Genomic DNA, 23,987 nt, shown 5'->3' with positions numbered 1-23,987 from the left:
TCTACAAAGTTAATTAATTTCATAATTATTCGTAATGAGTCATTAAATATCTCATGCACGCGAGCTCGTTGTGACCGAGCGCCCTCGTGTGAAACGGCAATGTTTACATACGGGATCATGGCCTATTAATTATTTTCATTACTGGTTACATTTTTATTGCTGTCAAGGAGCAAACGATTTAGACACCTGTTTATGATTTACGATGTTTGTATGTTTACTATGTGATAATGAGTTATAGTTACATACACTATAACTATGATTAAGTGATTTATTTATGTTACGTTTATAAACTTTTTAATGGGAAATAACACTTTTTCTTTATAATATTTAGTTCCATATGAGCGTGCTGGCCGTTGAGAAAATGATAGTCTATTAAAATTAAAACTAGAATTCGCACATCATACATAATAAAATCATTGTCTATGGTAAGAATTACTCATTTCTGAACAACGAGTTTTTGTTTATTGAACCATTGTTTGAAAGGACAATATTCAATCCTTTACCTTTGTCATTTACTAACCAATAAGAAATATCACTAGCTAATGAGTAATTTAACTGTTGGGAGAACATAACATATTTTTAATACTTCGACATGTATATTAGTAGCAGTAGAATATATGTATTAATAAATTAAACTCACCTAGTAGGGGATCTAGACGATCTCTGAAACTCTTAGAGCGCGCGGCTAGCGCAGGCGCACGCCTTGGCACCGGCGACTCCCACTCGCACGCCTCATCCTTTTAAATAACATATAATACATACAATGTACTTTTATTTAATGTGCTTAACATATAACAAACCAAACAACCATAAATAAAAAACAATAAGATAAAAAAATACTGGCAGGGTCCGCCAAAGGAAAGCCTTAAAAAAGTAAAACTTTTGGTTCCATATTCACCAATTTTAGCATTCAAATGTGTTTGCAGTTGTTCCCTTGGCTTTCTCTGCCGTATATTATACCTATTTACAAATATTGCTTATCTCATAGAGATTTCATTGTTTTGCTTGTATTTAATTTATTAGAGCTCCAGTAAACTGTGAATAGTAAATTTGCTAATGATTAAGTGGAACAATAAATATTTTAATACCCACACAAAATAATGTTTATATTACAAATTAAACAAGGGAATTAGTTCACGGATGTCGATTATTGCATTTTTACAGTTAAATGCTTTTTGAATGTAAATGTGTCATTATCACATACCCCAATAAGGTTACAATTTAAATAAAGAACACGAGGGAAAGAGACGAATTGATATTATTTATTATTGATTAACAATTGAGAGTAAATGAGACAAAAACTGTTTCGTATTTTTTAAAAGTATTTTAAAGTGAAAGTTATCAAATTACAAATGCCAGAAGTCATTGCCACCTTCTTGTTTTATTTTTATATTTTTACCAAATGTAAAGAATGTTAATGTTTTGTCAAGGAGTTTTATTTATAGATATTCGTAAAGATAACAGGCTGGTACAATCCTAAAGAATAAATAAGAATAAAGAATAAAAAAAACAATTCACATAAGTTCACAACTAATTAATTGGGTCCATCAATTTGAATACTAGATTTAAATTTAATAGCTCTATAAATCAATTTAATGTATAATAATGATAGTATTTTACTAGATGCGTTATCACGTGCCAGTTTATGCATTAATGAGGAGCACGCGTCATGACGTACGATAATGTTGCAGACTTTACTTGCACCCAAACTGTTTGATCAAGTGACCTCATATTCTATGATTATTTAAAATAATCGTACGACTATTATTTACAAAAATAATGGAGTAACATGATAAGGTCATACATATTAGAAACAATTGCCGAATTGAAACGAGCAGCGGGAACACCGAGATGTTCAACGACGCCCATGGACATCAGCAATACCAGAGGAACCGCAGATGCGTTGCCGGCCTTTGAGCTAGTGATAAGCTCGCTTCTTGAAGGACCCTAAGTCGTAGCGGTTTGGAAATACCGCCGAGGACAGACCATTCCACAACGCTGCTGTGGGAGGCAGGAAGTTTCGCGCGAACCGCACGGTTGTGGATTGCCAGCCATCGAGATGGTGTGGATGGAACCTGGCGGTCTGTCCATATCATTAAAACTAATCAAGTTTGGTCTGATTAGACTTCAATACTTGGAAGGTAAAAAAATCTGTAAGTATCTAAATCTATAAATCAAATAACTTTGTTTTTCTTTTAAATGAATAGCAAAAAATTAACATAAATAAGTATTCTAAGAGATTCTAAACAAAAGTTTTTAGAGTCAACGATCCACGTGAGTCACAAAATGTTTTAAAATGGATAAATAAAATTTTACTTTTATTGCTTGGGATCAAAGACCTGCAGTCCTTTTTGTGACAAATATAAATATAGATGAAGTATCAAAAAGTTAGAAGCTTAGAGTGTTTGAGATATCAGGTACAGCGCGCGTATGTTCGGGTCACAAACGAGATATTATTATTATAATGAACAAATAATAAGGACATTAAAACCAGTCCTGTTGCACAAATACGTCATTTGTTTGTCAAATCAAGGGACACGGGATTAATGCGATCCAACTATTTTTTTTTATTTTTATTTAGTGCGACAAGTTAAGTTTATTGTTTTAAACACTTTTATATTACTTATCTTAATGGTTTGAAGATTTAATTTAAGGCATGATGAACTGTTGCGGTTGTTTTTTTTAATACAGCATAGTTTTAACACAATAAGAAGCAGACTGCAATAAATGCTGAGTTTTATGCAGTCATTTTTTTCTCTGTAGTATATACAAATTATATCCATGTAACTTACAGTTTCATAAGCTTGGTTTCCATTGCAGGGCGGAATGAGGCCATCCCACTGCGAGCTGTCCCACGGCTCCGAGAACACCGTACCATCGTCACTTGCCTGATAGATGTTATATTATAGTGTACTTAAAATTTAAATAAGTTTTGTTTTTTTATATTCTTTGTCTTGAAAAATGAGATGGACGAAAAAAAATCATAGCCTAAGACTAATTCACTATAATTGAGGTTCTTGTAAGAAATAAAATATTGTATATTTGAGCAGTTATATTATACAAAATAAAAGTACCTGTTCAGAGAGGGGCCTGAGGTCGTGCACGTTGTCGTAGCAGGAGGCGCGCGGCGGTGAGCGCGGCTCCTCCGGCAACGCCACCGGCTCCGCGTTCAATTTCAACTCGGGAAACCTGAGTTATAATTATTTGAATATTTATTTCCTATTTTCGATTTGCCGACGTCTACGTCACAATGGAATGGACCGTACTTATTGGAAAAATAAGAGAGGAGCTCATGGGGAGAACTCGCGAACCTCAGACATTAGGAAACGAAGATGAGAGAGAGAGAGAGAGAGAGAGAGAGAAGGAGAGATAGTGAGAGTATTGAAGGCAATTTACTTGTGCGCGACGACTTGGTGCACAGTCAGACGCAGTGCGTCGTCAGCCCCCAGCCGCTCCTGCTCCGCCAGCGAAGGGAATGTGCCGCTCTCACCAACGCTACCCGTACCTCCCGTGCCTCCATCTTCATTCTTATCTATCGATCAAAGTTAATTTATTAAAGTAGTTATCCACCTGACAGTTGGCGCTTGGTAGCGTGTATGGTGGAAGAGTATTCCTGTTCAAGACGTGCCAAATTAACAGTGTACTCAGATACGGGCATACTTCGGTGTACTTACTTATAAACTGCCAGCTGGAGTCCACAGTCCAGGGCTGGTCGGCCTTGCCCGGGGGCTTATTGACGCGCGGGGGCTCCACAGGTCGCATCTTGGGCTTCGTGCGCAAAGATACCAGGTTATCCACAGATGTTGACGTATTTGGAGACGAGGCTAAATGAAAATCCAAGTATTATTATAATTAAGAATACAAATAATTACGAATGTGTACAACTGAATAACAAGGAAATTTTTGAGGATTTTTTGGATTTATCATTGGCTATAATAAACTCTGCTCTAAAGGCTTTGTTCACTGGTCTTTTCTCCTTGAATGTATTTACGCAGTAAAAAATAGAGTATTTCGATACTTACGTGACAGTTCTTCAATACTATGCATGTCTCTGAGTGGATAGTACGGGTGGTTTTGGGTCGGCGGCTCCGAGTACCGCTGTGACAAGTTCATGCCCACTCGCAATAGTTTTCTTCTTTGCACTTGTGGAAGTGCAGCCTAAAACATAGAACGAATTATTTTTTATGATTCTTAGATAAAAAAAATCTGTTTAGCATTCCTGTCTAAGTTTTTTGCTTTACTATATTGAGTACATTCAAAATAGATTTAAAGACCTCTTTATTATTTACCTCTTTCAAAGCGTCTACAGGATCCGCGTAAAATGGACTACCAGCATTGTCTTTATCTGTATCTTCAGAAATAGGTTCCTTAGTGTCATCCTCTAGTTTAACAGTCTCCATACTCTCAGTCCTATAATTCTCTCTACTTTTCAAAGCTGCTTCAATTTCTTCATTCAATTTCTTATTCATATTCGAAGTAATGTTCAGTTTGTCAGGTCTTTTCGCTACAATCTCTCCTTTACTATTGGTCGTTGCTATTATTTCACAAGAGCCGTTGAAACTTTTCTTAAGCGAATTATCAGAAAGATTTTTCTTTTCGATTAGACTTTCGGTTGAATTTATAAGATGTATATTTTCCTTTTCTAAGATTGACTGTGTACTTTTTGCTGCATTTAGTTTTGCTGTTAAAGTAAATAAAATTAATATGCATCGATATGATTTGAGTAAACTGTATGTTATTAAAAATAACTATGACTTTTCTAACTAATTTAAATCCTTTAGCTGAGAAGTGACTCGTAATGAAATTATAACATGATTTTTTTTATTTTACTTATAAAAATTTATACTTACGCAGTGTGTCGGGAAGTAGATCGGGTCTTTTGCTTTTCATAAGTCCATTATTTAAATTACTATCAATCTCGGATTTCAATGGTTTGAATGTGGTACAATTATTACCCTCCGGACCCCAAATATCTTCGTAATCACTAACTTTGTCCATCAAAGAACTTCTGTAATATATGCCCGGTGATTCAAGTATATCTGATTCCTAAAATAAATATTATTTTTTGTTTTTATTGATATACGAATTAAATGTTATGTATAAATTGATGAGTATGTGATTATATTTTCATGCAATTAGTAATTATAGTACATTACACACAATATATACATCGCGTGATGAAATGCGCATGCTATATATTTTTTTTACTAAACGTAATATAATTTGTATGATATATTCCTTACATTTTTATATTGCGTTAGCGTACTATCTCTCTAATACTATCGATTAACTAATATGTCTTCTCCCTACCTGGTAATGTCTGGATTCCTTTCGTAGGGAATGTTTGCTTCTTCGGGATCTGCCAGATGGCGTTGTACTCGTTGTATTCGTGTTGGGAGATAGAACTTTGCCTATGACTGGGGATATAATATTTTGGTTCGAAGTAGGCGAGAATACATTCTTATTAGAAATAGGCGAACTTCTGGATACTGGTGAAAATATGTCACTTTTATTAGTCTGACTCGATGGAGAGAAAACACCACTTTTAGACGATATTGTATCATTAGATACAGGTGAATTGATTTGACTCGTTGGGGAAAAGATTCCACTGGTGACAGAGTTCGTGCCATTTGGCGAAACTAATTGGTTTGGATCAAAACTATTGGATTTAGATAAAGAATTTACGATCGGATCTACTGATTCAGAAGTATTTGTTTGAGATTGTGGTTCTATCGGTGATCCCGATTCAATGTTTTGTTCAACTTTCTGGCTTTTAAAGCTGCCGTGTAAGGAGGTCGTAACGGCTCTGACACATTCCCCTTCTGGTGACTGACGTTGCGTCATATTCTATATAGGAACAGGAATAATCATATCAGTGTACACCTTTTTTTAAATACAAATAAATATTTTATGTTAGGATATCAATATAAGAGCAATTGGCTGTATAAATATATCTAAAATATATAAATTAATATCATGCAAATTATGCACACGTCATGCAGAATCAAGTGTAGTGTTTCTTACCTGCGTGTCCCCGTTACATTCGAACAAGCTTTTGACAACATCCGCATTGGCTCCAGCACCGTTGCTATTAATGCTGGCGGCGTTAGACGTAAGCGTTAGTTGCGATCGATCGTGTGTTCTCTCTACCATGTGGTTACTCTGTATGTGTATGTTGTTCGTGGAAGTTACAGTTACGTTTCCGTTTTGTGCCGCCTTATTGATTGGATTGAACAAATGTGTCTCTGACTTTGGCGATAAAGACATCTTTGTAAAAGGTGGCTTAGCCCATCTAGGTGGAGGCGGTGGGGGCGTTGTTTTTGCACTGTTAGTCTGCGTTGGTGAATGAGCGTTTGTCGTAGGAAATGTGTGTGGTTGTGTGATATGAGCCTGAAAAGATGTCAAGCGTTGATTAAACTCAAATTAGAAAAATACACCGATAAGCTGCTAGATTGCAAAGTTATGTTTACTTACTGTACTTGAGAGAAGATTTAGCGTATTTGGCGGCGTGGGCCTCGGAGCACGGACGAAGGTCCCGCTAGGTTTGGCGGGAGGCGAGGGCGCGCTCCGGCCCTTGAATGTGCTGAGGCTTTGGCTTTGGCACGGCGGAGACTCGGACGCATCAACTGGCGACATTTTTAAAACTACATTTTGATCCTTATCGGGACTAAAAAAATGCTCGCGAGAATTCGGCCCAGCATCTAAAATTATGATATATGATTTTACTTTAATCGATCGAATTCTAGTTGTGCTTTTAAGTTGGGAGTTGGATTTGAACTTTTAATTTACGCAATATTTTACTTACTTGCATTAAAACTGCTCAGACTAGATCCGGTATCTGACGGAGTGACAGCCATCGGTATGACGCCATTTGCCAGTTGGCATGGCGACAGCACATTCTGTGGGTTGTTTTTAGGATTGGCCATTGGATACCCCCAGAATTCCTGGCCCAGTAGCGTTAGGGAACTCAGCTGGTGACGACTTTTAGCCTCACGGAGTGCGCGCGGTAACTGTAGCTGAACTGGTAATTCGTCACTGGAAAGAAATAAATGATAAGTAATCCAGGCTTCACGAACGTTGAATTGCGATTAGTTGGTATTTTTCAAGCTTTAATAATAACAAGAAGGCTAAAAACGTAACATACATTCAAAAAATGCTACAAACAAGCTACAAACCTATTCGTAGTTTAAACATGAAATGGATAAAAGTGATGTATCGGCAATAAAACGTATAGGATTAGGCGTTCAAAGCCAGGACGGTTACAAAGTAGATTAGTGTTATCGTAAACCGTTTACAACCACGTAAATAGATTTACTATAAGCTTTTACTTTAGGTACCAATAGACTGTTTCTATTGACATGTTACGGAGAACAGAGAACGGTTTTACTTCGATGTACATTTCAGTTTTCTGACTAGATTCACTTATTATTAAGAAACCTTGGTTAGGTTTCAAAATCCATATGAATCGAGTTGCACTATTAAAGGACAACGAGTCTTACTGCAATTGTTTTATGGTACTATAGACTCTTTCAACATCGCATAAAGTTAAATTGATACTTAGCGACTGAGCGTGGGTTTCTAAGACTACAATTTCCGATTAAAACATAATTTTATCTCTTTTTTGTCAAAGATTCGCCAGGATTAGAAGCCAACGGTTAATGCATCAGTTATTACTTACCAGCATTGCGAGTAGTGTGCAATAAGTTCAGGTATGTTGTCGAAGCGATTGTGCGAGGTCTCGAGGCCGATGCGGCCGCCGGACGCCTGGATCAGGTAGTGCTCAATGTACGGACCCTTGTCCGCCGGCAGGCGCACGCTGATCGCCATCGTGTCCGGCTGACTCGATTGCCGGACTACGAAGTTCTGGAAGATATAATAAAAATAGTCAGTTCCGGATAACTCAGAGACATTTACTTGATGCTAACAACAATGGCGCAAAGTTGTCGCAATTTTTTATCAAAAGTTAGACTTGATATTAGGAAATAGGTTAGGATCAATTAAGTATGTAAATCATAGAAGAATCTTGGTAATGTTTTAATGTAAATCCTTTTAGGTATATTATGGAATTTCTTTCTTAGGTCATATCTGACCTTCAATATTGCATATAGGTACTACTGTAATTAGGTAATAAGATAAAATTTATAGGAGACCAACAAAACACGTACCCCTTCCTCTTTCCCCTGCAGTAAATGAAACGCCCCAGCCCTCTGTATCCCGGGCAGGAACCAGACGGGATGCGTTCTGATGAGTCGCTCCAGCAGGCCGATGTCGCATGGCGGCTGCTCCTCAGAACCCGATCCTGAGGAGCCCACCGAAGAGCAGTCGCCTCGAGCGCCTTCACCATCCGACGACAGGCTCTCTCGACTCTGAAATTAATAAGATAATAACAATTAATTGTCAATTTGAATAGAACATGATCACTTAACATCAAATGGGATCGTACTTTAGCTCTAGTTCATTCTAAGTAAAAAAAACAAATTAGTATAAAGGCAATGTTTATTTAATTAATTTATTTATTTATTTTTATTTATTTAATAACTGGAAAACTATATTAAATAACAATTATTAATTGTTTAATAATTGTCAATCTGCTAAATTGATATCAACAAAGGTTTTTCATTTAAAGGTAAAAACAAATGCATTATTTCAGTAATAACATTTTGCAGTGTTGTTAGTCGTATTATTATTAATTAGGTAGCGTAGCACATCAAAGAAACGCAATTAGGTAGTACAACCTGTTTTCGACTTTAATCTGTTAAGCGGTTCATTATTAATAAATTATAAACTAAATAACGTTGCTTTTAAGTTTAATTAGCTGTCTTAACAACGATTTAAATACTCGGTGTTACAAAGTTTTTAAAATAATTAAGTCTATTTAAATTAACTATACGAAAAATCTTTTCGAATAAATTAACTGAACACATGTACATACGGCTTAGTCTATAGTGTGAGTTCGTAGTACACATGTTTTATGGCTTAAATATTACTTACGATGGCTATGTTCCGGGCAAGTTGCCCACGAGGATGGCGACACGAGAGCGTCTGGGCAATTTCGCTGCCTACTGCGAACTATATAGCCCCACTATATTTTCTTTTGATTAAATTTGTAGCTGGTGCCAAGACGGTTTTAAAACCTTCTCTAGTTATTGGGTCTTGCAAGTTGCGATCACGAACGATGCAAAAGTTTTAACGATAGTCGTTCCATTCGACTGTGGAACTGTTCCGAGATAAGTTAACGATATTGTTATGGTGAACATTCCGACTTTTAGATATTAAACTTTGAATTTGCATTGGCAATTTAGAAACTGTCAAGTTTAATATTTTATTACAACTGTGCCTGTATCTATCTTATCCATAGTTTTTTGACGATTCCCGAATAACATTTTTAAAAAAATATATAGAGGTAAAAACATAAAAATTAAATATCTCGAACGTTTTAATTAAAATAAGTTCTTGGGCTATTGGTAGAAAATAAGAAAATGTATGGTTGAAAAAAAAAAGTTTTACAATGGAAAAATGAACTGGGAAAGTTTTTCAAAAAGATGAAAACATATTTTGCGACAAATTTCCATGACGTTCACTTCAAACAGAAGGAAGACTCTTTGTTCACGGAGTTGGAAATATTATTACCCGATTTCCACGCAAAAAGCCTCGGCGGCATTTCCTACAAAGGCATAAGCCAGGGGTACTCAACTGCGCGTTGATGGGCTGCAAACTTTTTATATTTGTACAATAATTTTAATACCGTGCTTTGAGTAGTAAACCATATCTATTATGGTTAACGATCTTCTCGTTTGCTTTGTATTATATGTTTAAAAGAAGGATTTGCTGAATGAAGAAAATATGTTGTATATCTTTTGTATGAATGTTAAATCTAATAAATCTTGCACTTAGATAAAAATATGTAGGTCTCTACGAAAATAGCGTATCAGAATTGATTTCTATAACCAAGGATTTAGCAATACTAAAGCAGGAAAAAGTTCGTTACCCCTGGTTGCGCGCAAACAATTTCATATACGTTCATTCCTTCACAGTTTAGTTGCATTAGTCTTGTTATCATAGCAAAGTTATTTCTATCCTTATGGGCAAGTGGCCTCAGTCAAGGCAACTATCAGGATAGGACGATATCCTTTGAAAGAATTTCGCCTGCTTTGAATTTCCCGCTGCTGTTTTTATAAATTTCAAGTAGACTAAAGCGAAATACAATCTTAGAGTTACATTACACGTGGCTTATACGCTTACTAATATTATAAATGGAAAAGTTTGGATGTATGGAACTCAATAAATTTCGGCACAGATGTAGAACACAACCTGGAAAAACACATGGGCCACAAATTAAGTTTATTTTAACGTCGGACGGAGTCGCAAGCGACATCTAGTTTTACATAAATTCAAACACTTCGCATAACTCGAGTGCAATAAATATCACAACATTGAATAAAGCGGTATATTTATGTGCCGTATTGTCTGCAACGAGCTGGCCGCTAGTTAATTGTGATAAAGCTCGCAGCCCGGTTAATGCTCTGCGGTGCTTACTGGATACGAATTTGAATTGAACACTTTATTAGATAGGGATTTAGATGTAAATTAATTAATAGCGTCCGGACATACAAATGTTATTCAAATGTATTTATTAATTGCATTTTATAAGGATAAAAGAACCAATAGTCGCATAAAAGTGAGTGCGTAATAGAGTAATTAGTCAACGTAATATAATCTACTACTTATATCAAAATGATAGTAAGGAAAAGCATCCGCCAAAGTGGGTGTCTATGGGTAGTGGTGGCTTCGCTATTTCGGCGAATACAGGTGGCCACATGCTCATTTACCATCTTAAAATATAGAAAAAATAAGTTGAATGAGGATGATATTAATATAGCAACAACATTAGTCTAAATATTTGAGAGGCCGAACTGGTAGAGAATTACTCACATTTTGACAATAAGAGATGTAACTTGACTTGCTTAAAATGTTTATTGTTTAAAAGGAGAGAGTAGAAGCAGATAATATTAATGTTCAGCATAATAACTTACAGCCGTTTATCGAAAAATATTTATATCAAAACATTAAAAAAAAATGTTAAAAAACTGGTAGGCAACGCTTTTACTAATAGAACTCTCTGTAAGCAGAAACGTTTCAACTGAAATTCACAACAGTCTTAAACTTACTGACGGAGCGACTGAAACTTTGGCAAACAAACAGCGGTTTGTTTGGTAAACACTTTAATATGCGTAGCTTTGGATAGCACTAACTAAGTTACCGAGCGACTGGACTCGCCAGACAGGGGGTTAAATACTAGAAAATGATTCCTAGCAGATGTTAATTTACGCGGGAACATAGTGTATATTACAATGATAAAGATATAACATTTTTAGATATAATTAGTCAAAATCCTTTGGCGCGAATGGCGCGCTTTCGTTACCGAGTCAAGAGTCAGATTGATTAGTGAGGGGACAAAACGTTGACATTTTAATAAGGCTAGTGTTGCGCTAATACACCGGCACGGTGTATGATTTTCAACAATATATACAACTATATTGGATATTTATCTGATGGAAGTAAGGTACAATAAATGCAAACAATAGGGTGAATATATATAAACGTTTTGTTTTTGTTTTCTTCCAAGAATAAACCTTGAAAAGACTTTCGTCGACCTTATCATCAGTTAGGGTAGTGATGACAAGCTTGTTTTATTGTTTTAAAAACATACATAAGTGTAAGAGAATGAGTATTAATGCAGACAAAATAAATCAAAATACATGACCGTATGTTTCCCTCAACAATTTAAGGGTCGTTCTCGGAGGATTTCTTTTATGAGATTGCTGTTCAGTACAGCAGTGCGGCAGAGCAAAGGACGCAATTGGGGATTAGAGCTTAGAAGCAGCGGCTTTGTGATATTTTCATTTAAAGTAAATGTAGCATTAAATGTAAATTTTTAATAATTTTGTTTAATCCTTAGAATTTTTGTAGGTATATTTTATTGTGCAAAATAAAATTGGAAACACTCGAGCTAATATTAACGGAGATTTTTTTAGTTTTTATTAATTTACAAACTCTAAAACTACTGGCCGGCTTTAAAAATTCTTGAAGGTTAGATTTTTTAATCGTCATTTAGTAGCAGACTATATTCAATATTGATATCGATTATATTAAATATGTTTAAAAAACCAATTAAAGTGATAAAAAATATGACTTAATGTAAACTTAACGTAAGACTGATGAAGATTTATCTTCTTATTTTAGATTATTAACAACATAAATACGAGGTATATAAACGTCGCTATTGGAAAAATTGCTAGTAATACGTCAGCAGTACTTAACACTACATATAATTACTAGAAAGTCTTGTGAACATATTATTCGTCAGCTCAGATTTCTCCAAGGTATCGTAAGACGTAATTTAAGCCGACTATAATATCGCAGCGAAAGGAAAACCCCCGGAAAATTAACTAATTTAGATTGAGAACTCTCTTCGTTACATCAAAGTTGTTTCTATAATGAAGTTTAGAAAGTTTATTAGGACAGGTTGAGTATAAGCATCATTTAAATCTAATTTAAGGCTAATACTATGAATAAAAACTTTTTGATATAGAAAAAATATAATATTTTAGTTAGTTGTAATATTGTTTATATATACTTATCTTCGTATTGGTCTCCGTATTTTGCTTTGGTTGTCTCAATAATTTTTTTAATCAAATATGTTAGTTATAGAAATTCTAATTCACTTAACTGTTTTTAATGTAAAGGATATTCATCTGATTTCTTATAACCTTACTTATAACAATAACGCTTTATCAAATTTTACAATTGAGTCTTCGCGGTATAAAAATGATTCTATTTATTTCGAACATGTATTTTCTATTTTTCCAAATAGCATTTCATTGTGGTTCAATGTCGGTAGATTACAAATGATTAATGTGTCGGCTGCACGCGGCTCATGCACTGATAAATAAAAAAACCACATATGCGGTCGTCGTTATTGGTCCATAAATTAAAGTCCAGCCGCTAAATAAACGAACTTATGTACTTTGTTTACTGCACCGGACCTACCAAAATTACCTTGAAATCTTTTTCATGTATAGAGCAAAGATTTTTAAAGAAACAATCTTTGACGACTGATAGTTGTGAAGTAATATTCCTATGTTAAATTCTCTAGTAGTTTCCGACGAATAAAGCAATTTTTTTATATATTGTGCGGCAAAACACTAATAAGTTATATATTTCAATTAGTATAGGTTTAAAATGTAATCTAAACTAAGGGACTGCTTCAGTAACTATTAAACTTTTACATTAATCACTGCTAATAGTATTAACAATCATTAAAACAACTCTGAGAAATGACTCAAAGTACAACGATTTACAAAGTATACGCAGAGGAAATTTACTTTCACCCGAGATTTGAAAGAGAATAAATTATAAGTCAGACGTCGCGGTGGAGATGTGTAAAATTAATTTTGTCGTAACAATGCTATAAATCATGGTTAAGTTGTTATGTTGGCACCGACACGTTAGCGCTTCTACGCTCTGAGTGTATGATTTATCTTTCGTACAACACGATTTTGTCGTATAAACTACGAGTGCGTTCGTGTATTGATTTCACTTTTCATTGAAATGTCAATTTTGATGTCGTGATCTATTTTTAAGTAAAGGAATACAATTGTTTAAACGTTTAATAAACTCTAACAGTAGAGGAGACAACATATTAATTATTTCACTAATAACAAAAATAATTCATCCTGAATTCCAACGAAGCCAAAAAGCGTTTTAAGCTATTTAATACCCTTTAAAACTCAACAGTGAACGGCGAGAGAGAAATTAATTTTCCTATCAGTAACAATAATAATTCGTAACATTGCGGTAATGAATCAAATGCAACAATAGCCCGGCGCCCGTCGCCGGCTGAGGTGTTAAATTCATGGGCACAATAGATACGGGAACGTTCCGCTAAATTGCACCTCCACGAAATATTGCTCGCGATTTATGTAGAAAGTTGTTTGCAATTAGTTTTATACAGGCGCTAAATGTTGAATCGCTTCTGGTGCCTTTATGAGACCCATCGTGAACTGTCGCTGTAATGTACGAAGTTGGACGATCGATTGTTATAAAATTTGCTGTGTATTCTTTAGTTATTTATTGAAAAATGTGCACGAAACTATTGTCATGGTCATGTTAAGAATTACTTTCTTTATCTAAAACGATTGAGGGTTATGTAAATTTATACTTCTATCGCAAAATTTTGTTTGGCAACTAAATTTCATTAATACGGTAAACTTATTTCCCTTCAAATTGTTCAACACCGTGGCGACTTGAATGTGGCGAACCATGTCAAGGCTTCATGTGGAGTGAATTATATCTGAACAATGATATCGCGAATTCAAAAGTAATTGATAGCAATGTATGACTAAACAAAGCTTATAACAAGAACACTCTAAAATTATTACGATTATAAGAATTAATTTTTTTTATTAAATTAAGTAAATTTTCCTATGAGGTACGGAACTCTTAAAAGCGTAAAAATCTTCGTCGTCTAATAAAGTAAAGTAATCTAAAACTTTCAAAAGCAAAACATAAAACGACAGATTTGAAAATACACCGCCGTACCATGCGACATTCCTCCTCGCCGAAAATAATTACGAGTTCATTTTAATCAGCGCAAAACGCACCTACACGTTTCCCCCAGTCGGCGACTTCGCAATCTCTTAAGTACCAGCTGTGCTCTCGAAACTCATAAAAATATACAACAGTCGACGTTCAGTGTCGCATAACAGTTGACTTTAGTAAACTTTGGAAGAGCGTGTTAAGTATCTCACGTGTTCAGTCTCGGGTAATGACGTCGACGTTTTACTGGCGACTGAACAACACCTGTGACGTTCCTAGAATAGAATAGGGATGTTAACTGGGTTAATGACTGCTTCATATTGTAAATATCTGCGATCTATTAACGCGGAACTTCAGTGGCGATGTTATTACGTTGAAACAAAATATGCATTAGAAGCGTTTGTTACCATTCGTAAAATAATAAAAATAATCTAAAACCATCGAAAGAAATTGTAATAACTTTGAAGCAAAGTTTAACAAGTTCAGCAAACAGACATCGCCAAAGGAATAACGAAACGTCGTGGCAAGGCTTATAAAAAATGGACAAAAAATATAAAGTAGAAAAGAAACAGTTATTACATTGCAAACTCGAGGCGGCGACCCTTTAGTTTCTTCAAGTTCAATCAAAGAGAGCAAACAGCGTTTGTGGTCCAAAGGACGCTCGCGTGACGTTTGAGGGTGGAGGGAAGGGCGGGGGAGGGAATTGCAAGTACAGATGACTCACACGGGGAGGTCGGGAATCAATAAATCGTTGGACCCGGCGCGACTTCCGCTGCGATGGCTGCAGTGGGATTTTACAAATTAATTGATATTGAGATGCACTTTAAAAAATTTAATTTTAACATGCTTTTATCCACAATCTTTACTTTCCCGAGCATATTACAAAGTTAAGCACTCTTCTTATTTGTTCAAGAGCAGAAACTTCTTTAAGGAGAAAGTATAATATTCTTTTAGTTTTACGTGTAATTGTATTGTAGTCATTTGTATATTAGAATGTTGTTTTTCATGATTTCATTTTTTTTAATCAATTTATTTATAATTAAATATAAATTAACAATAACATAAAGAGCTAGTGAACCGTACGTGAGGATCAAAGGCAAGGTATTACGTTAATGAGAGGAACGGAAGTGAGAGGGCGCCACTCGACGCGGGGGATCGTCCGGTTCGGTCGGTATTGACTTGACATCTGACTTACGTTATTTGAAACAAATTAGGACTGTAATTGTTTAAATACTATAATTTATATCTTTTGTCATTGCCACGTGTTATGCTACTAACATAGCAAATGTTACTAAAAATTACAGTACAATGTTGACTACAAAACCTTTAAAAAAATGAACATAACGTGATAATGAATAGTCAAGCAATTAAAATTTGATAAAAAGTCAAACAGAAGAGCGTGAATTTATTGTTTTAGCGTAAGCGCAGAGGTGCAACGGACGGGAATTATGCACAAATGGCGTTAACTCTTTTTTTTAAATTGCACCGATTAAAATCCGCCATTGGAGGGCGTTAGGGCGAAGACGGAAGTGCGGCATAGACCGATAATCGTTTTGCGCCGACTGAAACTTTCAATGCATTGTTGTTTTTTGTTCTGTTTTGGTGATAGCACTTTAAAGTAAATAGGGGACGCTGACTTTTGTTTTCATTTGTTCGCCAATCGTCCATATTTTGATATGAAGCAAAACTTTCATTTATTTATGAGGAATAATTTAATTTCGCAATGTATCCATATCTATTTAACTCGACGAAGCACATTTGTTTAATCCATTTACAAAATAAACTTTTAAATTAAACCCTTGTAAGTCCGTAAGGTAACATAAATAAAACCAATGTATTTCCACTAATGTGCGAATAAATACTTAACTAAATGACATTAATACTTTATTAGGACGTGTTTCTAAGCGTAAAGTATATTTAGTCGAAAACATTGTTAATCTGAGGACGGACCCATGGTCTAAATTTGTAAAAGTAGTTCACGAGTGTCATTTACGAGCCACAAGAGGCACTTTACAACGACTCGGGGACATTCATTTAAGGGTTAATCGTCAACTCGACTGTACTGCAAGTGTAGTCATAAATATTAACCCTTTTGATATTAGTATAGTATAAATACGTAAATATTTTTATACCATTTTGGTTCAAATGTACTTTTGTATGTACGCCGTTGGTTGAGAGGTTAAAGCATTTGATTTGTAACCTTTGCAGGTCCCGGGTTCGAATCATGCTTTGTACCAATGTATGTTTCGTTTTTTATTTAAATAAGTATCCGACGTTCTTAAAGTGAAAGAAAACATAGTGATGCAATCTGCAACATATCTGCCAAGAAATTTAAAGATATGTGTGCAGTCAACGTGCACTGGGCCTGCACGACTACGGCCTAGTTACTGCTAACTTAGGGTAAGCTCCGACCCTCTCTGTGAGGCCATATAGCTGTTGATGTTGACACTCATGTAATACTCAATTGCAAGGTTACAGTTTAAAATTGATATTAAATATTAATAACCAATGATTTGACAAATACAATTTTAAATATACAAATTCAGTTGCATCCGAATCTGAATGCAACAGTATTTTCGCATTTTTACACCTAAAAATAGTTCCCATTGATAGACGAAGTGGTGCATTAAGGTGATTCCATACAACACGCCATCAGTGCCTATTGGCTCTTGAGAGTAAAAAGCTTGGTATCCGGCGTTTGGCGTGTAACATTTAACAATGGACGAAAAGGGTTCGTGTAGTACAGGCGACACCCGCAATTGACTGGCAAGTAACAGCGGAGAGCTCTCTTACCGCCTAAGTGTACTCTGAGTGCAACAGACTGTGCCTACACTTTCGTCATGTCGCAACAAAAGATAGCACAAAAATGTTTACTTTTATTAACACCTGATAGTCTATAAAAGGGTTTACCGATAGGCGTCTTTATTTATTATTTGTTTCCTGATAAATAAAACAATTACGAATGGAAAAGTAAATGATACGAACATAATTCCCACTAAACGACACCTACGCTAGTACGAGTATATGTTCAAAAAGCTGGTTCTAATTTTACGAACCAATTCACAAGTTTAGTGCCGAATCTACTCCTCAAATTGTATGCATATACATACATATGTTAAGCTTATCTCCAGTTTTAGTAGCTTAATGGTAGCAAAAGTTAGACGTTAACAAAACAACAAAGGACAAGTAAACGACATGAATTTAAAAAGATAGTTTTTTAAAGCAGGAATGTTTATTTCTCTCGTCTCAAATAACAGCGAGTAAATACTGGCCATTTGCAAAAAGGGAAGCTAAAACTGTCTGCGAAACTAACCAGGTACGGTACGGTTCATTAGTCGTACGGAATCAAGTTCTCTTCATGAATAGAACTTTTTAAACTTCCTCGTACAAATGCAAAGAATCTCTTGACGTTCCGTTTGCAAGGACTATATCTTTTTTTATAACAACTTTTCATTTTAAAATTCACTTTCAGAATTTATGGTCACACTTTATTCTTAAGAAGTGAAATAAAGACTATTTATATGTTGTTTAATGTATAAGTTGCAATAAGTTTCAGAGAGACACGATTAATCTATCCTGCAAAAGTAAGTTGCAAGATTTATCTTGAGACATGTCTAGAGAAACTTTAATCGATTGTATCAGTGACATTCTTGATTTAGAATTTAAAAGATCGTATGGCTGCAATAATCCGCTAATCAATTCTCACCTGACTGAGACTGTCGCCCACGCTGCCGTCCGCGTCAGCCGCCCTGAATAGAGCGTCTTTCGTTTCTCGTCTGGGCTTCCTGTCCTGCGCCTCTCTCATAGCTTGGCTGTGCAGCCGTTCAAAGTAGTCTCTGGGCTTCATCGGCGGAGGTTCGTCGTCGGGCGGCGGTGGCGGCGGTGGCGCAGGGGGCAAGCGGGTGCGCGGGGAGCTGCGCAGGAGCGACCGCTCGTCGTCCTCCGTCGACCGCTCATCGTGCTCCGAATCGGAGCTTCGGCTATCGCGGCGTCTTATGCCTTGCAAGTGCGGCTCGAGGAAAGTCGCATTTCTGAAACAAATACAGATTAATTATTTTACTATATAGAAACGCAAGGGTTTTGAAACATCTTTGATATTGATTGAACCATTGAAGAAATTGAAACGCAATGCTACAAACTTATCAACAAATAACAAGCGCATCAAACAATGTAATCATTTGCATAATGAAATACATTCGCAGACGTACAGATATGGCAGTTATGCAATTCGGAATGTTAACGATAGCTAATATGAAATCGATTGTCGAGCCTCGCGCTAGCCGGCACATGGGGCCGACCAGACTAAAGGGACATTAACTAAGATTTATTTCCTCAACATGGCGAGCGTCGCGTATTAATTAAAAACCTCTAGTGCGGGCCCCTGGCACGCAAGTGCGTCAGATGACCGTTTATAACAATCGGCAAACGTTGTCAATAATTTGTTTGTAGTTACGCGTGCGGTTGATCGTTTTGGAGCAATATCTTGCCGTGGATATTTTTAATTACGAATTCAATGAATAAAATTTCGACTGTTTCAAATATGTTTAATTTTATTATAAACAGAAACGTTATACTTTAAAATTATGCATCATTTAGCTTGAGATTTACTTTTAAAATACTATCAAAAACTCTCAACCAAAACAAATACCATTTGATTTATCTATCAAAGTGAGGGTGAAACTTTATACGGATTAATCGAGTGTCATGTGTTTAGGATCAAAAAAGCGGTTGTAACAACATCGTCCCCATGACATGTAGGTGACACTCAATTTGTGCTGCCCTGCGAGGCCCACACCATAACTACGGATAACAACGATATCGCATGACAACGAACCTTGTTAATCTTTGACGTTTTAAATTGTTATGCAAACAATAGATTGCGCATAAAAGCTGCTAAATTAAAACTAGGCGCTTAGTGAAAATAATGTATCAAATATACTTGTAAAATTTGAATGTTATTTAATCTAGTTAATGAAGAATTATGTAGCGAACAATATAAGAAAAAACTTACGCGAAAAATAATTTGCGGTTTAATTTGAAAATAAGCCCTAGTGTACTTATCTTTAATATTTTATTAAATTAAAAAATCAATCTCAATTAGAACTTTAAATATTAATGCCTAAAGATTACAACTTACATATTACCGTTATGTTGAAAAATTTGTCCAAAATTAATAAATTTACGAAAATAATTTTCATGGCGTACCGTAATTGACGGTCGACCACATGTGTCCGTGCTAGAGTAATTAGTCTGTCTATACACCTGCGACGTTGACGTCGAGTTATGGCGATATTAATAACGGCAGTATAACGAGCACGGGGTGGACAGAGGTCGGTGCTATCTGCGCCATGGTATTTGATACATTGTGCACAAACGAGTAGCTTTTATCACTTATACTAGCTATAGGCTGTAGATAGTAGACATTTTAATGTATGGTAATTTTTCAATTTCGTCACTTTATAAACTGACCAGACTTACGGATATAATAGAGACGGTTTGAATGGCAGAATGGCAGCATATTTTTTATATACTTTGTATAAAAAATGAGTGAAAACAAAAGAGACATAAAAAGTTTTTGTCTTCGTTGTTTAAAATTTAGCTCGAGGGCCGATAAATGTTTTTCGTAAAAGTACTGAACTGTCTCTAAATAATTTTCCTTTTTAATAAAAGAACCCTTGGGCGAATGGCATCCGATGTTTGTTGGGATATAAGTATGGCGGAGCAATCTTTCAGCTGGGACTTAGATTATAGAGAAAAGGACAAAGCAAAGAGCCGCGTACAAAATAGATTCTGCTCTTTTCCTGAAGTGTGAGGCAAAGATGTCACAAAAAGTCATGTCTTGTGCCATCTGTACTACCAAACAAATTAAAAACTTATTGTACGGTTTTACTTGACAGCGAGGTATGCGCTTTGCAGATCCTGTCTCTTAAAAGTCAAAGAGTCTAGAGAGTGTGTCTGTTGCTGTTGTATTGTCTGTCCCGGACAGGCGACACCCCTAATGGTTTACTTTTGTTTTTCTTCATTTATTCCCCGCCCGAGGCTCATGGCGAACGCACAAAAGAATTACAGTCCGTTCCGAGCTTAGGTTAATTCCATAATTGAGATTGTATTACTTAATTAACAAAATAATGAATATTAACTCAACTTTAGTTATTTAATATATATATATATATATTTTAAGTTGTATTTTGGATAAGATGCAAATTAACATATTACTGTTGTTTTAGCACTGTTTAAATGCAAGATATATTTTTATATAAGTTAATATGATAACGATGTTTTAGGTAAATACACAATGCAAATAATATTTTATGATATTCAATTCATAGCACTAATGTGGGAGAAAATCCGATACAGTGCCGGTGTACTGGCGCAACACTAGCCTTACTAAAATATCGACGTTTATGTCCCCTTATTAATCATTCTGACACTTGACTTCGTAACGAAAGCCCGCCATTCGCGCCAAATTATTCTAACTAATAATGTCTAATACTAGTAAAAAGAATTAAAAAAATATCCTGCAAATAGAGGAAAATCGTAATCTAGATGATGCAGAAATATTGCAACGTAAAAAGCTACACTGTTTTATTTCGCACTAGTCATTTCGTTGCCCTATTTTTAGGAGAATAGTTTTTTTTTCATTTACCTTTTCAGTATTCAGCGCCGAGTTTTCTTCGTGGAATAGTAAACAATGAGAGCTTGCACACTTTGCGAGCGCTGTTGTTACTTGACCTAAATTTTTCTTTCTTTAGTCAGCAAAAGCAGTAGCGTATGCCTTTTTTTACCTTTCCAGAACATTATCTTCAGACCAGGTCGTGCCTGTCATTCATTCGAAAGTTTATTAAACTTTATGGAATATATATTTTTTATAGAAGTTGCCAAACTTGAGAAATTATCTAACCGCAGTAATGTAAAATAATAAATTGGTGCCGCATAGTAAAGATTTAATATCAAAAATCTACATTAAGGGCTTCCATTAATAGTTAGTTAACCAGTATCTAAGAACTAAGAACTTCAACAAATAAGTTATGTATAATATTAAATTTTCGGGTCAATTTATGCACTGTTTAATTTTACGCTACGAATTTAACTTAATTTACTAACAATTTAAAACATAAACAACTATTAAATACTCAAATGAATTTCCCAGTTACGGAGTTGTAAATAAATGTCGTAGTGGTATATTGGTGTAGTCGTGCTGAAAACTGTTGGCTAGTGGCGCGTGAATACCATCGCACAAAGAAGTGGCCGGTTGAATACTGAATAGACCTCTTGCTTGCCGACTGCATAGCGTCCCTGATTGTAACAGTCTGGAATTTGAATTGCTCGAAGTGCATTTTGTATTGTTTAAAAATGTTTGCAACTTCTGATTGTTAGATGGTGAATATCAGAGTGATAGTTATATATCACTATTTGTTGCTCAGGACTCCGTTCGCGAGAAATTAAAAAAAAATAGATTATGTGTTCGTCCAGATTATGTTTTACATCTATGCGAAATTTCATCGAGATCCGTTCATCCGTTTTGGAGATTTGCATTTGTAATATAAGTAAGATTGTAACTCAAGCTATTTCTTATAATACGTGATCTTAAAAATTTTGTTCGGTATATGTATTCGACAAAATTCAAAGATACGTGCAACCTACAGCTTGTTAACAAGCTTGTAAAATAAAACCGTTTCAAACTATATTAAGACCACATAAACGAACATTCTAGATTTCAATTATTCATTAAAAACACAAGACCTTTAAGTAAAAGGAATCAGCCTACATACCACCCACGACTTTTGTATTCGTCATTTGACTCAAGGATTTATAATAGCGTCGTCTAATGTGATCGATGTTTATGGATAATAAGTTTAATGAGCACCATTAAATTGATTGTGTAGGCGAATTACTACATCTATATTGTTCCGGTTACAAGACGTAACCGGATAGTCTGTAAAGGTTATTTCATTCATATGAGTATATTTTTTAACCATTTATTTAGGACCTAGCTGTCGCCCGCGACACCTTTCGCACGGAATAAAAAGCTTAATAAGTAGCCTATGTGTTTTGCTATACTATGTTCTATATGTGTGCAAAATTTCATTAAGATCCGTTGAGACGTTCCGGAGATTCCTTCTTAGAAACATCCTTCCATCTAGACTTTCGCATTTATAATATTAGTAAGATAAAAATTAATATATTAGAGAGAATCCAATATATTGCTGAAAATAATTAAATGTGAAACTTTTTCGATGTTAATTACGAAGAGAGTCTGCTGACGCTGTAGGGCTCTCGAGCTTCCGATATCTGCGCTACTTGCTCGACAGCGGCAACCGAATGCACTTTATTATGTCGCCACTCGAAAACAACACGACCCTACATACATATACCACTGTAACCAACAATAAAATCGTACGGTTTATTAAAGGGCCTACAACAATACAAACTTGTAGGTTTAATAATGGTCGATTTAAAATACCGATTTAATAGTGGTGCATGAATTGGTTAATTTTATTTTTGCATCCTTCGTTAACAATTTTTTTTTATTCAACGACTTATCAGTTACGTATAATGTTGAAAAGAAATTTTCTCGATTACAAAAAAAAATCATTTGATGACAATCACATAACATTAATTACAAAAAATATAAAAAGTCCGTGACTCGACAAGACACCTGTCTTGTGTCTAAATGCCATATTTATTTCAAATCAAATATTTGCGTATCGCTTCCGCATTTTTCCCATTTATTTCTGTCGCGGTGCACTCAGTTCCCGTCAGACCTAATGCTGTCGTTTGCGACAACCAATCAAATTGTATAATAAACATTCAAATGAAGTGGTTTTTCAAACTAGCTGTGGGACGTGCCTTTATTGAGACACTCAAAGTAGCCTGTCAGCTGCTTATAGAATAAATATAAATAAATATCATTTTTCTTACACAACAGCGATTTATAGCTTTCGATTATAAAATAGACGAAAGATCGAATAGATATATTTATATAGTACACGTGTTTTAACTCTTTGTACGCCGGTTAAGGATATTATAAACCTTTGACTTTTATAATATCCTAGTTATATATTTTACCGTAAATATATTATACATCACCACAATACTTTCGGTATAAACATTTCATTATTCGTTGTTTAAGAACTCATTTCGCAAGCCGCATAATAATGTTTTCAATAGCCATGATTTGTGATCCGCGCCGGCCATTATAGTCACGGTATAAAAAGGTTGACATATATTTAAGCTAAATGGTATGTGAAATATTGTCTAATTTTTATAGTACGGTATACTTTTATATCAGAGTTTTAATACCTCTGTGCTTAGAACGAAACATTTATAGCTAGTGTGCAGTTGATCAACGAGTTTCAGTTGATTGCAGTCACATTAGCAGATTGTTA

At 35.2% G+C, this 23,987-nt stretch overlaps 1 protein-coding gene across 9 annotated transcripts in view; it reads right to left on the bottom strand.

The window, feature by feature from the left end:
* The window catches only part of spri (Src homology 2 domain-containing protein sprint), a 173,362-nt gene that overhangs the window by 6,469 nt on the left and 142,906 nt on the right, over window positions 1-23,987 (bottom strand). For 7 of the 9 annotated variants that reach the window (XM_013317444.1, XM_013317442.1, XM_013317443.1 and 4 more), the window contains 15 exons: window positions 18,305-18,629; window positions 8,166-8,366; window positions 7,679-7,863; window positions 6,806-7,035; window positions 6,475-6,626; window positions 6,025-6,390; window positions 5,311-5,847; window positions 4,851-5,046; window positions 4,290-4,681; window positions 4,023-4,158; window positions 3,675-3,824; window positions 3,397-3,532; window positions 3,075-3,189; window positions 2,793-2,888; window positions 641-737 (listed from right to left, as the gene is read on the bottom strand). In XM_013317444.1, coding sequence (XP_013172898.1) covers window positions 641-737; window positions 2,793-2,888; window positions 3,075-3,189; window positions 3,397-3,532; window positions 3,675-3,824; window positions 4,023-4,158; window positions 4,290-4,681; window positions 4,851-5,046; window positions 5,311-5,847; window positions 6,025-6,390; window positions 6,475-6,626; window positions 6,806-7,035; window positions 7,679-7,863; window positions 8,166-8,366; window positions 18,305-18,629 — 3,314 coding nt within the window. The remainder of the gene's footprint in view (window positions 1-640; window positions 738-2,792; window positions 2,889-3,074; window positions 3,190-3,396; window positions 3,533-3,674; window positions 3,825-4,022; window positions 4,159-4,289; window positions 4,682-4,850; window positions 5,047-5,310; window positions 5,848-6,024; window positions 6,391-6,474; window positions 6,627-6,805; window positions 7,036-7,678; window positions 7,864-8,165; window positions 8,367-18,304; window positions 18,630-23,987) is intronic. The other 2 variants (XM_013317446.1, XM_013317445.1) reach the window with 2 other exon arrangements.

This window comes from Papilio xuthus, unplaced genomic scaffold, assembly GCF_000836235.2.
Source record: "Papilio xuthus unplaced genomic scaffold, Pxut_1.1 DF826938.1, whole genome shotgun sequence".
NCBI lineage: Eukaryota > Metazoa > Arthropoda > Insecta > Lepidoptera > Papilionidae > Papilio > Papilio xuthus.
The sequence above is the reverse complement of the archived record's forward strand: the minus strand, read 5'-3'. Positions and strand labels throughout refer to the sequence as shown.